Here is a 15,139-nt window from a genome sequence, read left to right on the forward strand (position 1 = left end):
AGTTACAATGCAGATTCAAAAGTAGGTGAAATAAAAGAATTAAAAGAAGTGTATGGGAGACAACCCCACCAAAAAAGATGATTAAAATTTGGATGAGTGTGAAATGTGGGGTAAAGGGAAAGGAATGTAAAGCAATATATTATGAAAATACCTTATAATGTGTATGAATATTAGAACTATATAAATTGGATAACTGCTCTATATGTGGTATGAGACAAATAGTATTTTTGAATATATATTAATAGGGTAGTAATATAATGTAAATTATTAGAATTATAGATGCTGAAAAATGGTTTGTAAATTAGATAAACAGTATTTGTATAAGGGCATTATTAAATATGTATAAAATGTGATTAACAGTGAAAAGTTTGGATTAAGTAATTTGATAAATGCTTGAAAGATCATGATTGATGCTAAATGTGCATATTGACATATTGAATAATGAAAAAAGGAAGGATCATGTCTTTGAATATTAGAAGGGGAAAAGGGGGGGCTAAAATAGAGGTAGAAATAAAAGGAGGAAAATAGCAAAAACAGATAAGATGATACAATGTGTAGTGGAAGGTTTAGAATTGAAGGATGATAGTGGAAATTACATGTTAGTAAAACTAAAAATGAAAATGTAATTACTAGGAATAATACTGTTATGTTTATTGGTGTTGAACTGTTTGACACTTAGAAATCAAACCATTCACACAATGAGATGTATGAAAATAAAAAACAAAATACTTTATTAAAAAAAAGAAGTTTTGGGTGATTACTATTACTATTATACAGTAGTATATACTGTATAATACTGTATACTGTATTATACTTCTATACGGTATTCAGTACTATTACTGAAGGCTTTTAAGAAGAGATTGGTAGCCATTTATCTGAAATGGTATAAGATTGAGTAGGATATTGGACTAGAAGATACCTTCCAACTCTATTATTATATTCTATTGTATCCTGTCCTGTCCTATCCTATCTTAAAATAGATCCATTAAAACAAATAGAGAGATGTATATATTTCCATAGCTTGGCCCTGAGCCTATCTCTTTGGAGATGGTTATCTTAATATATTAACTGTTAATGTTTTAGCTGATGAATTCAAATGGGTAATTGGGTTTTGTAGTTAATTGAAACTGTTTTTGGAAAAATATTTCCACTCTGAATATGAATAGTTCTATTGTAATATGAACTGTCACAAGGAACAATAACTAACTAACTAACTAACTAACCAACCAACCAACCAACCAACCAACCAACCAACCAACCAACCAACCAACCAAATCATAATAATGATGAGGTAAGTAATTCAAATGCTTGTAAGAATGAACACAATGTATTAAACAAATTAAACATATTTGTATATATATCTTTCCAGATATTTCCAGGGCTTATTCTCTCTGACATAAAGCCTGCCAAAAGAATGAAGTTCAAGACTGTTTGTTACCTCTTAGTTCAGCTGATGCATTGTCGCAAAATGTTTAAAGCTGAAATTCCCTTCTCCAACGTGATGACTTGTGAAGATGATGACAAGGTATATATATATATATATTTAATTCAGTAAATATCCTTTAAAGAATGAATGAATGAGTATGTATATGGTTCACCCAAACACACACAGGTACAGGTACAAATGCAAGCAGAGAGAGAGAGGCATAGAGAAAGAGAGAGGACAGAGCTTAACTACAGAAAATGTACAAGAAAAAGTAAAATATATACAGTGAAAAAAGTAATATTTATGAATATAATAGCTTATATGTAGTAAACCAATTCAAATTCAAACCGATATACAGACAGTTCATAGGTAAAGGGTGAATATACATTTTCAATTTATAAATCCAAAATAATAATATTTTACATTGTAACAAAATGGTCTTTTTAATACATCAAATTAAAAAAATTCAAATTATTCATACTAATAGGTCAATATTACATTCACAGTTTTAAATCTTATTTCCTTTCCCCAAACTATTAACTTATAAATGAAAAGCCAACATTCAATAAATATGGAACATAAATAATAAATAAATAATAGGAACCTAGATATTTTCCGCTGTTACTAATGTTCTGCAGTTGATATCTAACATTTTAAAACCTTCTCAATTAGCACATTCTAAGAGAGCCAGTTTGGTATAGTAGTCAGCATATCAAGCTAGAAATTGTTTGATTGTGAATTCCAGCCCTGCTTAGCCCATTTGGCCATTCAGCCGTAGAAAGCAGGCAATAGCAAATCACTTCCAAAATATCTTGCAAAAAAATAAACTTCCAAGCAGTGACCAGGTCAAAAACATATTTGAACACACCGTGTACACACACACACACACACACACGCACACACACACACACACACACACAGGCACAGACACACCATCTGTAAACTGCAACCCTGTGGTAGGATTTACAATTGAAATATTTTTAACATTGCACCTATGGCATTTATTAGCCTTACAGACAGCCAAATTATAAGGTGAGATCACCAATTCATATGAAATTAAAAGTCTGTAATCAGTCTTTATAAATATATGTTATTAATAAATCAATTTCATATATTTTTAATTTTTTTTACTATATAACAAAAATAATATAGCCATAGTGGTTGTACAGTGATTAGGGCTGGCTTAGCTTCCATCCTTCTGAGGATTTTACCAACTCAGGGTAAAATGAGGATCCAGATTATTGGGGGCAATATGCTGACATTCCTAGAGTGCTATAAAGCACTATGGAGCAGTATAAGTGCTATTGCGAAATAATATTCTGGATAACTGGTTGTTTTGTATTTGTACAGAAAAGATGTAAATAAAACCTTCCGTCAGCAGAAATACAACCTGAATAAGATTAAATTAGCTGTCATTAAAACATAAGCCTTTGCAATGTTCAAAATTTATAATATTTTGGATATCTATTAATTATTTGACATACACAAATTAATATTTTTGGATTCAACACAATTGAACTATTTACTGCATGAAAATTTATGACTGAGAAACAGAAATGGATTTTTCATGCCCTGAATATTGCCAACAAATTAGTTGTTCAACATTGATAAATATATTACCTCAATTAAATATGGATTGTACTATAGAAAATTATAATTACATTAAGATATGCCCATCTTTAGGTTTATAGTGTTATATAATATTTCATATCATTCCAAGGTTTATTGCAATGCATCAAACAATTTTAAACACACTGTGATTGTATCAAAAATATTTATTTTATTATAAAGCTCAATCCAGCACATTTTTTTTAGATATTGATGAAATATTCTATTCCACTTGAAAGTCTTTTGGGCATCAAAAATTGATCAAACAGCTGTTCTTCCTTTATCAATTAATCTAATTTCAGTCATTGTGAATCATACAAAGTTATTTTCAATTAGCATCAGCAGCTTAACTGGCCATTCAGAAATGAGCAAACAATTGCTTCAATCTGTACTCCAAATGTTAATATAGTCAAGTTTCCTCTGCCTCTCAAAAAATAAATCCAATTATTTCTTGAAATTGCGGGAGAGATATTTTAATTTGTGGTAATATGAACAGCTGTTTGTTCTTAAATTTAAATAAACATGGACTATTCAAAGGAACTTATGCTAAGCATTCAAAAATGTTTAGACTGTATGTCACTATCGTAAATGACAATGCAATTGAACTTTAAAAATAAATATACTTACTCTTCATCTTCTCATAAAATGTACTCAAAAATACACATGTGTTGTTTCCATTTCATCCTTATCCAAATTTATAAATGTAGAAGGTGTACCTTTCATCTATACAGACTATAATCCAACAATTTTAAGATTAACAAAATAAACAATTGTTAAGGAAATTTAACAATTTACTATAAACGTGTCATTTGAAAAGCTTCTACAAAAAAAAAATCCTTCTATCATTTTATTAAAGAATGGGTTTCAGCCAAACAATTTATTTCATGACTTCTTTTGTTTAGCATCAGCTAGAAGAAAGCCATGCAAAACTAACCAACACATTGAAAGAATAAACTTAAGCAATTAGAACTGCAACAATTAGAAGTAACGTTAGTTATATCTTTTTTGGACATAGAACAACGGGCAAACTATTTATAAAAATTGGATGTAGTGGAAATAATTGACACAAGAAGTATAATTTTTCTAAACTAAAAATGTTCAAAACTAAAAGTTCTTAAATACGTACAGATTGTTTGGTTTTTCCTTCTGACTCCTGATTAATAAACTTATCAATGGCACTCAGAGCACTTCTTATGTACTTTTTATGTGGAAGGGGCTATTTGGATAGGGAGCTAAATATCTTTGTTGTCAAAGATGCCTTATTAAAAAACCAAACAAGAAATTTTAGCATTCAACTGGATCTCATTTTTGAATGAAAGTGGAAACTAATCTGTGTTTCTGTCTCTAATCTCTAGCCAAATTGCATTGCAGAGCTGCCATATGAGTTTTTCCATAAATAGCACAGGATTTTCATAATCATCTTCTTCTGCATTAAATCCATATTCTAGAATCAAAAATTATTTCTGTGCATCAAACCTTGCATAAAACCATTTTATCTTGAACACCCTCCACTTCTTAATATACTTTTTAATTTCAAGTTTATTATTATTATTTCCATAATATTTAATTATTATTTATAAATAATGTTTCCAAGTCTTGCATGATTGTCTAAACAGGTTATAAATAATGGCATCTGCAAAGAGAAAAAAATAAATTAAGTTGCTTGCTGCAATCACGTGAACAAAGTCCCATCTTTTTATGTTCGTTGCAGGCTTATCTGTTGAAGACATTTTCCCCTCACTAGTTAATGAAGGGATAGAAATAAATGATAATTCCTTCTTCTACTGTTTGGTGCCAAAGCCATATACTATTTATACAGAGGTTTCTATTTAGCAATTAAGCAGGAGATAAACTACAAAGCTAACAAGAGGCTTGGTGCTCACAGTTTAACAACTCACTTTTACAACTTCCCCACACTTCAGATAATATTTCCTTTGGAAATAATAAATTGAATGCTGATCTATTGTAAATGGCCATTATGGAATATTAATAGTTAACATTAATGAATGTAGATTAATAAGTAGAGATATAGCACTCAGGAGCTATGAAACAGTATGACTTTCACATACACATGGCAATGTCAATGAAAGAAACGCAGATGAAATTTGCCTCTAATACAGGACCTAAGATCAAATAAGTCTTAAACATTTCCTGATTTTATACAGAACATAATATTTCTCTGTTGTTAAATATTGAAAAAAGTGGCATGGTTTCATCTTAAAATCTGTTCCCTCTAAAAATAATCCATCCTTAATCAATTTTATATTGCAATAAATAAATGTATATTCTATTTTCCCGCTAGGTGGAGATATTACACCATTTTGTGCCACCAAGCAAAGGGCAGTAGTTTTGTAGGTCTTTCATTGAGGAGTGAATGGCAAGAACAGCCAGATTTGAAAAGCTTCCTTTCTAAATTACTGTTTCTGCCCACTTATCCAGGAAATTAAATATTACAAGAGAAATCTCTGTGATATATTGCTTTTCTCTCTTACATTAGTTTTAAACGTTATTAGATTCTATCGGATTCCAAAATGATCAGAGTTGGGCTTAATCCATGTTTTATAACAAAGGAACCAATGTATCTTTGTACATAATTGAGGTTGTTATTTACATGAAAAAGTTACAACTGTTACAAGAGCTTCAGTTTCCCAAGATGATACTTGGCGATGTTGTGAAGCACAATTTCCATATAAAAATTCTCCATTACCATTTCTGTACCGGTAATAGTTTGAAGAAATATATTAAGAACTTATGTCCCTATAGACATGTTTTTAAAAAGTAAAAATAAAGTCATGATGGAAAAAATTCAGAATATGTAATAAAACTAATAAATTACCTTTTTCATATTTTACAAGTTTATGGCACCTGATATTAATCAGTCTGAGGATGGGCTCTAAATATTGGTTGCTACTGCTATAATTTTTTTGTAATTTCATAGATTTTTCACAAGGCAGAGCAATCTGTACTCCATTTAATGCTAGAATAGAGTGTTGTTTAATCTTTCAACTATATTGTTAGTCCTATCGCTAACCTTTCATTTTTAATTTTTGCCACAGAGAAGAGCATTAAGGACAGCCTCTGAAAAACTCAGGAATCGTTCCTCTTTTTCTACAAATGTTGTTTATAACACTCCTGGAACCCGAGTTAATCGGTATATCAGCCGCTTAATAGAGGCTCGGCAAACTGAATCAGAAATGGCAGATCTAAACTTTTTTACTCTAAGGTATAAGCAGATAGAACGTGAGCAAAAGGTAGGTGAGACACTTTTAAAAGATTGGTTGCATCTTTTTGTGTGTTTACAGTTTTTATTAGTTTATAAAATAAAATGCAAAAATGTAAAATCAAGTAGTAGAAAAAATAGGGGAGGGAAAAGAGACGTGTAGACAAGAAGGGAAAAAAGAAAAAAAGATGTTCACTTATGACTCCCTCTGGTGCACTAGAATAAAATAGTAAAATGAAACCGCAACTTTTTACTTTTACATAGGAGTATAAACTAGCTATTTCTATAACAAAAACTTATCTAATCAATAAAATCCAAAATCAAAACTTCATTTTTTCCCCCTCATGCACTAAGTCCAAGCAGTTCCAAATAGAAACAGAAGTACTTATGGGTGGTTTTTTTCATTTTAAATAGATTTGGGGATAGAAATGTGCTTCCTTTTCTTTTTGTATAGTTTGCTGCCGTCAACATATATAAGATATACACAGTTACGTGCGGTGAGCTTCATGGCCGGTGAGGCAAGCGCAAAAGCCCCGCCGAAGCCCCGGTGCCATGTCCGCCATAGAGCGGGACCCTCACCATCTATGAAGCTCACCTCACGTCACTGATCTATACCCACACTTGGCAGGACCTCCTGCCCCCCCTCCCTCCACCCAGGACCTCCCCCCATGTCCCTCCACAAGCCCCCACCCCACCCCCCAGGCGCCCCTTCCCTCCCCCGGCCCCAAAGCCCCCCCACCCTCCCGGGGGAGCGCTCACCTGCCACTAGGGCCAGGGGGCCACCACCGCCTCCCTCCGCGCCCGCTGCCATGGCCGCCGTGCCCACATGGAGCTGCCAAGGCAGCGCTGAATGAGCGCCAATTGAGCTATGCCGGCCAGAGGAGTGACGAGCCGCCAATGGGCGGAGGCGACGGGCTCCTGAGTGCATGCAGAACGCCTTTGGGATTGCTGGGGAAGAAGTTGGGGAGCGAGGGTCGCCCGGACCTTGCAGCTTCTCCACAATCACTCCCGCAGCGTCTGCTACTGCTTGGGTACTCTAGCAAACGAGGAATACAATCAGTGTTTTAGAGTGCCGGCAGGGCTCGGCCGCCATTCAGTGAAACATGTTTTGCTGAATGGCGGCCGAGCTCTAAAGTGCCGGCATGCCTTCCGGGCGGCATGCTGGCACTTTAAAGGCATGCTGGCACTCTAAATGGCAGGGCTCGGCCGCTATTCAGAGAAACATGTCCTGGTTTGTGGCCGGGCAGCACGCTTGCACTTTAAAGTGCATGCCGCCCAGCCACAAACCAGGACATGTTTCGCTCTATGGCGCGCCGAGGCGGCATGGCTTTAAAAAATAAAAAAATAAAATGAAAAATAAAAAATGAAAAATAAAAAGGGGTAGGATCACCAAAATCAAAAGATATTATTTTACCATAAGTCCACCAGGCCAGCTTCACTCTTTTCTGAAAAAGGCTTCCTGGGTGGTGGGGGACACCCAAAGAGGCATCTTTGTAGAAACCTTGTTCTATATTTATTCCAAATTCTTAGAATGGCATGTCTAACAAAGTGGTTGTTAAAATCAACATTTACTTTAACTTCATCATACAATAAATAACTGTGCCATTCAAACCTTAGTTCATAACCTTATAAATCAAGTAGCCTCTTATTCTGGAGCTTTACCCACTCCTTTAGCCAGACCAAATAACATTTCATTTTCATTTCATTTAAAGTTTATTTATATGCCGCCCTTTTCCCTGGGGGGACTCAGGGCGGCTTACAACTTAAAAAGGGGGGGGGGGAACAAACTTTTAACATATAGAACAAACATCATTAAAACACAACATTCATACCATTCGGGCGGGTTGCAATCTTTAGCCCCAGGCCTGACAGGAAAGCCAGTTTTTAAGGGCTGTGCGGAAGGTCTGGAGGGTGGTGAGGGTACGGATCTCCACGGGGAGATCGTTCCATAGGGTCGGAGCTGCCACCAAGAAGGCCCTCCTCCGCGTGGTCGCCAGTCGACATTGACCGGAACTCGGAGGAGGCCTAATCGGTAAGATCTAATTGGTCGAATTGAGGTGATTGGCAGTAGGCGGTCTCTCAAGTACCCAGATCCACTACCATGGAGGGCTTTATGGGTGGCAAGTAGCACCTTGAAGCGTATCCGGAGATCGACACGTAGCCAGTGCAGCTTGCGGAGGATAGGGCAAGTTTCAAATCTGGTAAACTCAAACTCCCTCTTTCCTTAGCATCTTGCAATAGTTTATGTCTAATTCTTGGGTTTTTTTCCTTGCCATATAAACTTGGAAATATACATCTGTCATTATTTAAATGGAATATTAGTGGTAAGTAATGGTAATGTCTAAAACTGTCCAAGCATTTTTGGTAAGACATTCATCTTAATTACAGAAATTTTACCCAAAACTGATAAATGAAATATGTCCCATCTTAGTAAGTCCTTTTTAATATCATTCCAGAGAGGCACATAATTATTTTGAAACAGTTCTATGTTTGTGTTTATCAACATAGCCCCCAAATATTTCATCTTTTTCCTGAGTCTAAAATCATTTTTAGTCAATATATCCAAGTCCTAAGAGGACATATCAACAGTCAGCATTGTTGTTTTCTGTTTGTTTATTTTAAAACCCGCTATAGCCTCAAACATATTTAATTTCCTCATTAAATATTCTATATTGCTTTTTGAGTCCTACAGGAATATAACCAAACCATCAGCAAATGCCCTTAATTTATAAACTTTTTTTGATACTTATATCTGTTGTTTTTTCATCTTGCCTGATATCTCTGTTCAAAACTTCCAGCAACAAAATAAACAACAAAGGAGATGGGGGCATCCTTGTCTTGTATCCTTTTGAATTTTACATGAATTAGTTAAATCACCATTTATAACAATTTTTGCTTGCTCTGACATGTAAGCAACTTTGACCCCTTGAATAAAGCTCTCTCCAAAGTCCACTTCTTCCAGCACTTTAAACATAAAAGCCCAATTTATATTGTCAACCACCTTATCTGCATCTAAGAATATTAGAGGTGGCTGTTTCTCATTATGATATTGTACCTATTCAATAATATTCAAAACAGTTCTCACATTATCCCTTAATTGTCTTTTTGGCAGAAAGCCAGATTGGTCTTCATGAATATACTTATAAAATCTTCTTTAGTCTTTCTGCCAAAACTGCAGCATAAATAATAAAAATATAATATAATAAAATTGGTCTGTAATTCTTTGTCTTCATAACATTTTGACGCTCCTTCGGTAGGTTCTTTCTATGTTTGAAGTATCTTTACTTCCTGTATATACCTGAAACGTGGTTGCATCTTTTTGTAAATGCAAGATTTAGCCTTCCAAACCTGAGCTCCTTGAGATATTTTACACAGCATTCTTCAGCTGAAAGAAACAAAAATGAAGAAATACTTTCAGGAAAGGATTGGCTTCATTCATCACAGAATTATTATTTCATCACTGTAGTTTTAATTGATTGTGATAATGTTCCAAGTTACGTAGGATAGTAAATCTTGCCTTAATATTACAGCAATGAGTGAAAGGAATCTCTGTATCCTCTTCCTTCATTCTTTACATGTAAGGGAAAAGCAAGTAAAATGTACTTTGCGATATCAGATAGTTGTTTTGCCTGACTGTAGGACCCTAATTTCTCCCTTAAATTATCAGGATATTGTAATCCTTTCATAATTTTAGATCAAAACTATCCTATTTTGAAAAAAAAATATTGAAGGAAACTTGGAGCAGAGTTTTGTTCATATTAGCACTTAGGGTTTCAAAATTTTTATCTGTAGAAGACTAACATACAACAAATGTGTACTCTTTATTTATTCAGTTAATATTTGGCAGTTTCCCCTACAACTGTTTAATCATTTTTGTTTTTACTAGCTACTGCCACTAAGTTGTGATATTGTTTGTTGGGACTGGCTTTGATTCAAGATTAATTATATAGTATTTGTGTATTTTGTAAGAAACAATGTTTAACAAACAAATTGCAGTGATAAGCAAAAACACAGCTTGTGATAAAGTAGGGTTGACTTCATCCTAGATAAACAGTTTCACCAAGAAAAAAAATATTTTCTTCTGGGGAAAGGATGTCAATATTTTTCATGACTTCATTAAGAAACTAGAGAACTTTCTTGTAAATGCAAGAAATCCTTTTCATGCTGAACTTTTTCTCCTAGTCTCAGAAATCAATTTGTCCTCTCCATTGAGTTATTTCCTGTGGATCATTTCTTCCTGAGAATTATTGTACCTTTATTCAACTATCTTTTTCTGTAGGTTTGAATGAATTATAATAATCTAACCTATTTAAAAATGTATACATCCTAGCTTTGTGGAAGCTCTCTGAAATCAGTATGGGTAACTGTAGTTAGATAAGTCTGCTCCTAAAGGAAGGTTATTAATGATAGTTAATAAAATATTGATACTTCCAATATAATGAAAAATTAAAAAACCATGCGAGCTTTGAGTGGAAATGAAGGCTGCTATGTTACAGCACTTTTGAGACCTGAGATAACTGCAGAGATTGCATTCTACCTTTCCTTTCCAGTCTGAAGTATAAAGAGGCTACTGCTTGCCTTTGCTGTTTTCTGAATAGCATACAACATACTTTCAAGAATAGCACACATTTATCTGGGATTCCCCCTCCCCCCACTTCTTTTCCTGATTCCAAGTTAAAGAGTGATGTAAAGACTTGTTTTTCCAAATCTAGGTTAACTCTAAATATTTAAAAAGAAATATGTAACTGGCAAAGTTCAGGATTTTAAATCACTTTCTGTACTTCATTTTTAACACAATTGTCTTCGGAATCACAAAATGCAAAGCAAATGGCTAACTAAATCGGTCTCTCTCCCTCCCCTCTTTCATTCACAGTATCACCAACTTCAAGATGAATATTTCACCAGTGCTGTAGTCTTGTCACTGATTCTAACTGCCTTATTTGGCCTTGTCTATCTTTTAATAATACCACAGTAAGTTATTTTGTTTCCAACAATTTAAATGCCAAGTGCATTTATATTGGTAAATAACTATTTTGAATGTGCTTTGTATTCATTAAAAGTGTCTAAGTCTTAAATTCTATCCAACATACTAAAAAACCCTCAATTAATGTCTTTTAGCTTTGAAAATTTTCCATTGCTCTTTAACTGAAGTTAATGGGAACAAAGCTAATGCAGTGGATTGCTTGTGGAAAAACAAATCTTGTAGGAAGTAATAAAACAAAGACATTTTTACATTCATGCATAATAAGAAGCAAATTTGCTTTTGTTCCTACTTTCATCTTGGAGCTAGGAAAGTTTAACAGAGCAATATCTGCATTCATGGCTTTTCTAATGCTAATGGAAATTTAAGAGCCAAGGATTCAGTGCATCAAAAAATCAGTGTAAAGAAAATTGAAGTGTTAAACAGATTATATATAAATTGTGTACCATAATATCTTATTTACTTTTTTCCCTTCCAGTACAACAATATGGTATCCTAATACAGTCTGAGATCAGGGATTCTTTTCTTTAGGGTAAAGATTAGTTCATATAAGTTTTTTAAATATTTGTTTCAGGGGAGAGTTAGTACATATTCATCCATGGGGTATTTTTTTATTTGTTTAAAAGAGGTAGTATTATTTATTTTATCTATTTCTTTCTACTGAAATATAAAAGCAGATTATGGCTTTTTTTCTAACAGAAAGAGTGATTAATGACTTACCTCAGTTTGAAAGAAATGCTTCCACATTCTGCTAAGGGCTTTCTAATAGGAATTAAGTTAATGCTTTATGAAACTAATTTATTCCAGGAAAAATAAACCAGAAAGTAAGGAAGCAAAGTACTGTACATAGTTTATATTTTGTCTAGTGTATATGGAAAAGAATTGCACTATAAAATCAAATATGATTTGTTTATATACAGTTAATATTGATTAAAGCCATCAGGAAAAAAATGGATGATTGGCAGAATGAAGGAAGGAAATAGAAAATATACATAAGTAGCATCAAATACTCCCCTTGGAAGATCTGTAAGCTATTATTACAGCTATGTCAATTTGTGAAAATGCAGCTATCCAAGTAAATTCCACAAAAGGAAGGGTCTAACCATTATGGAAAGCTACATTCTTGGAAAGAGTATTGTAGAATTCTTGCAGGAGATATCTGCACAATTCTTTATTGTTGCAGAACAAGAAAAGTTGATATAACAATCCGCTTTTCTTTTTCTTCCATATGACCAATGTACTTAAGAAGATATTTAACTTCTCCTAGTTGTCTCCTATTATTTTTATTTCTTAAAAATAAAAATATTAAGTATCTATCACTTATTTCATATAACTCTCATTTTGTGAGATACTCAGGAATTGTTATCCAATCTTATTTTTATATGTAGTTTTGGACTCAAAATAACTTGTCTTGATATTCCTCCTTTAATAATAAAATTAATAGTCTTACAAATTCACTTAAGGAGTATTAACAAAAGATTGAAAATATCCTGGGGTGTGGAGAGATGAACTGTATTATAAATGGAAAGCAATGCAACTTCTGTAACCTTATCCTATCTTAGTTTAATAAGTAATGTGAAAAGAATTATGGAAGAATCTCACTTTTGGTTGTAGTAGGGAAATAATCCAAAGAACTTGTATCTAGCTTCTTAGATATTGATCTGGAATAGAAAATCTAAAATTTTAACTCTTCAACAGCAAAAAGGTGGATGGGGTGGGGTTCCTGACTATTTGGAAAAATATTTAATTAATAATTAATTAGAGCATCTGTCAGAGCCCTGACAGCTAGGATGTTTGGCTGAATACAGTTCCTCCTGCAATGCCAGCCAATTTGCAGTTTTTGAAAAAATGGAAGTCTTTGGAATAGGGGATGACCAAGATCTATTTGACTATAGAGAACTGTAGATAGTCTGAAGCTGTTATAAGCAAAATATATGTGTATAATAGCAATGAGGATGTGTAGACTCTAGAAAGAGTCCAGAGAAGAGCAACAGAGATGATTAGGAGAATGGAAGCTAATGGATGATTATGAAGAATGGTTGCAGGAACTGGGTATGTCTAGTTTAATGAAAAGAAGGACTAGGGGAGACATTATAGCAATGTTTTAATATCTCAGGGGTTACCACAAAAAAGAGGGAGTCAAACTACTATTCTCCAAAGCACTTGAGGATAGAACAATAAGCAATGCATGGAAACTAATCAAGGAGAGAAGCAACTTAGAACTGAGGAGAAATTTCCTGACAGAACAATTAATCAGTGGAACAACATGCCTCCAGAAGTTGTGAATGCTCCAACACTGGAAATTTTTAAGAAGATTTTGGATAACTATTTGTCTGAAGTGATGTAGAATTTCCTGTCTAGATAGGGGGTTGTACTAGAAGACCTCCCAAGTCCCACCCAATTCTGTTATTCTATTCTATTCTGTTCTATTCTATTCGTGCTCTGAGAAGGTGTTTATTCATTGTTCCTCTATTTGACTATGAGTGTTAATCATAGGACTGGTGGAACTTTATATCTAATAAGTAAAATATACCTTTCCATACATATGTTCTGAATTTCCTGCCTCTATCAGGATTTTTTTAAAAAAATATTTGTATTTTAAATACAAATAATATAAACATAATACATATACATCTGAATATAAAAAGGGAAAAATAAATATTACAGTGCACCCCCCCCCCAGAGACCATGGTTCTTTTTCCTTATAAATCTTTTTCTATAACAAAGATATACAATATATTCCAATTGTGCCCTATCCCCTTCAAAACAACATATATTATTGAGTAGGTTTATTCTCTTTGCCTTCCACCCACACTAATCCCCCATATTTCATTATAATTGTTTGCTTTAATCATCCCTTTTTAAAATGTGGAAAGTGATCATAATACAATACTCCTTACTCTCACATTCCACCAGAATTCTCTAAGAGCAGGCACAGCCTACCTACCCAGGTTAGAGACTCAAAATACCCAGGTAAAAATTAAATGGAATGAGAAAAACGCTAAGGAAGTTACCAAATGGATGTTAGCCCTTGAAACCATAGAGCTACATACATCTCTACTAAGAAATAACTGTGGGGATCTTACCTAGAGGGGTTTGAATCTTTAATTTTAAATTTGAATTCGGTTATCAGTAACAGATCACTAGCTCACCCCAAAATGCTGGTTTCAAAAAACAAAAAATGGTTCGATAGAGATTGTGTTCAACTAAAAACGATATATAATGTGGAATACAAGAAAAGTAAAAGTACCCTCTTTGAGGAGCACACTTACTACTTAAAGCAGCTGAAAGCATAATATAAGAACCTTCTAAAAGAAAAGAAAAGTGCAGCTCTGAAGGAGTCTTGGCATAGACTAATTACAGCAGTCAGGACAAAAAATGCATCCCTTTTTTGGTACATCACCAGAGGATTGGGGAAAACCTCCCCTACCCCCAACAAATCAGGTTCCGATTCATGCCTGGGAAGAGTATTTTAGGGAGTTTTATACAGATCCTGACTATGTAACCAAGAAGAGCCAAGTTAGTTTGGACCAAACTCCTTACTGGCCCCCTGTTATACCGGAAGAGATATCCCAGTTGATTGGAGCCCTAAAGGCTAATAAGGCCAGAATGTCCTGCCAGAAATAATTACAAAGAACCCCCCTTGGTGGGCTCCACTTTTAGCATCTCTGTTTACATTTATAGATAAAACAGGCCATATGCCTAGAGATTGGGGAGTAGCAATTATCATACCAATTTATAAAAAAGGGAATAGAAATGACCCAGGCAATTATAGGCCCATTAGTCTTCTAAGCGTTATTAGTAAACTGTATGCCAAACACCTAAGTTATAAACTTCAAGATTGGCTAATTTCAGGGGGGATAAATAAAGACGAAGAAGCCAGTTTTAGAGAAGGAAGATCTAC

At 34.0% G+C, this 15,139-nt stretch overlaps 1 protein-coding gene across 1 annotated transcript in view; it reads left to right on the forward strand.

The window, feature by feature from the left end:
- ADCY1 (adenylate cyclase 1) overlaps positions 1–15,139 on the forward strand; it is a 287,098-nt gene that overhangs the window by 232,166 nt on the left and 39,793 nt on the right. Inside the window, exons 8-10 of the mRNA XM_032234747.1 lie at positions 1,370–1,525; positions 6,091–6,285; positions 11,128–11,225. Of these exons, the coding sequence (XP_032090638.1) occupies positions 1,370–1,525; positions 6,091–6,285; positions 11,128–11,225 (449 nt within the window). The remainder of the gene's footprint in view (positions 1–1,369; positions 1,526–6,090; positions 6,286–11,127; positions 11,226–15,139) is intronic.

The sequence above is a fragment of the Thamnophis elegans genome, chromosome Z (assembly GCF_009769535.1).
Source record: "Thamnophis elegans isolate rThaEle1 chromosome Z, rThaEle1.pri, whole genome shotgun sequence".
NCBI classification, from domain to species: Eukaryota; Metazoa; Chordata; class Lepidosauria; order Squamata; family Colubridae; genus Thamnophis; species Thamnophis elegans.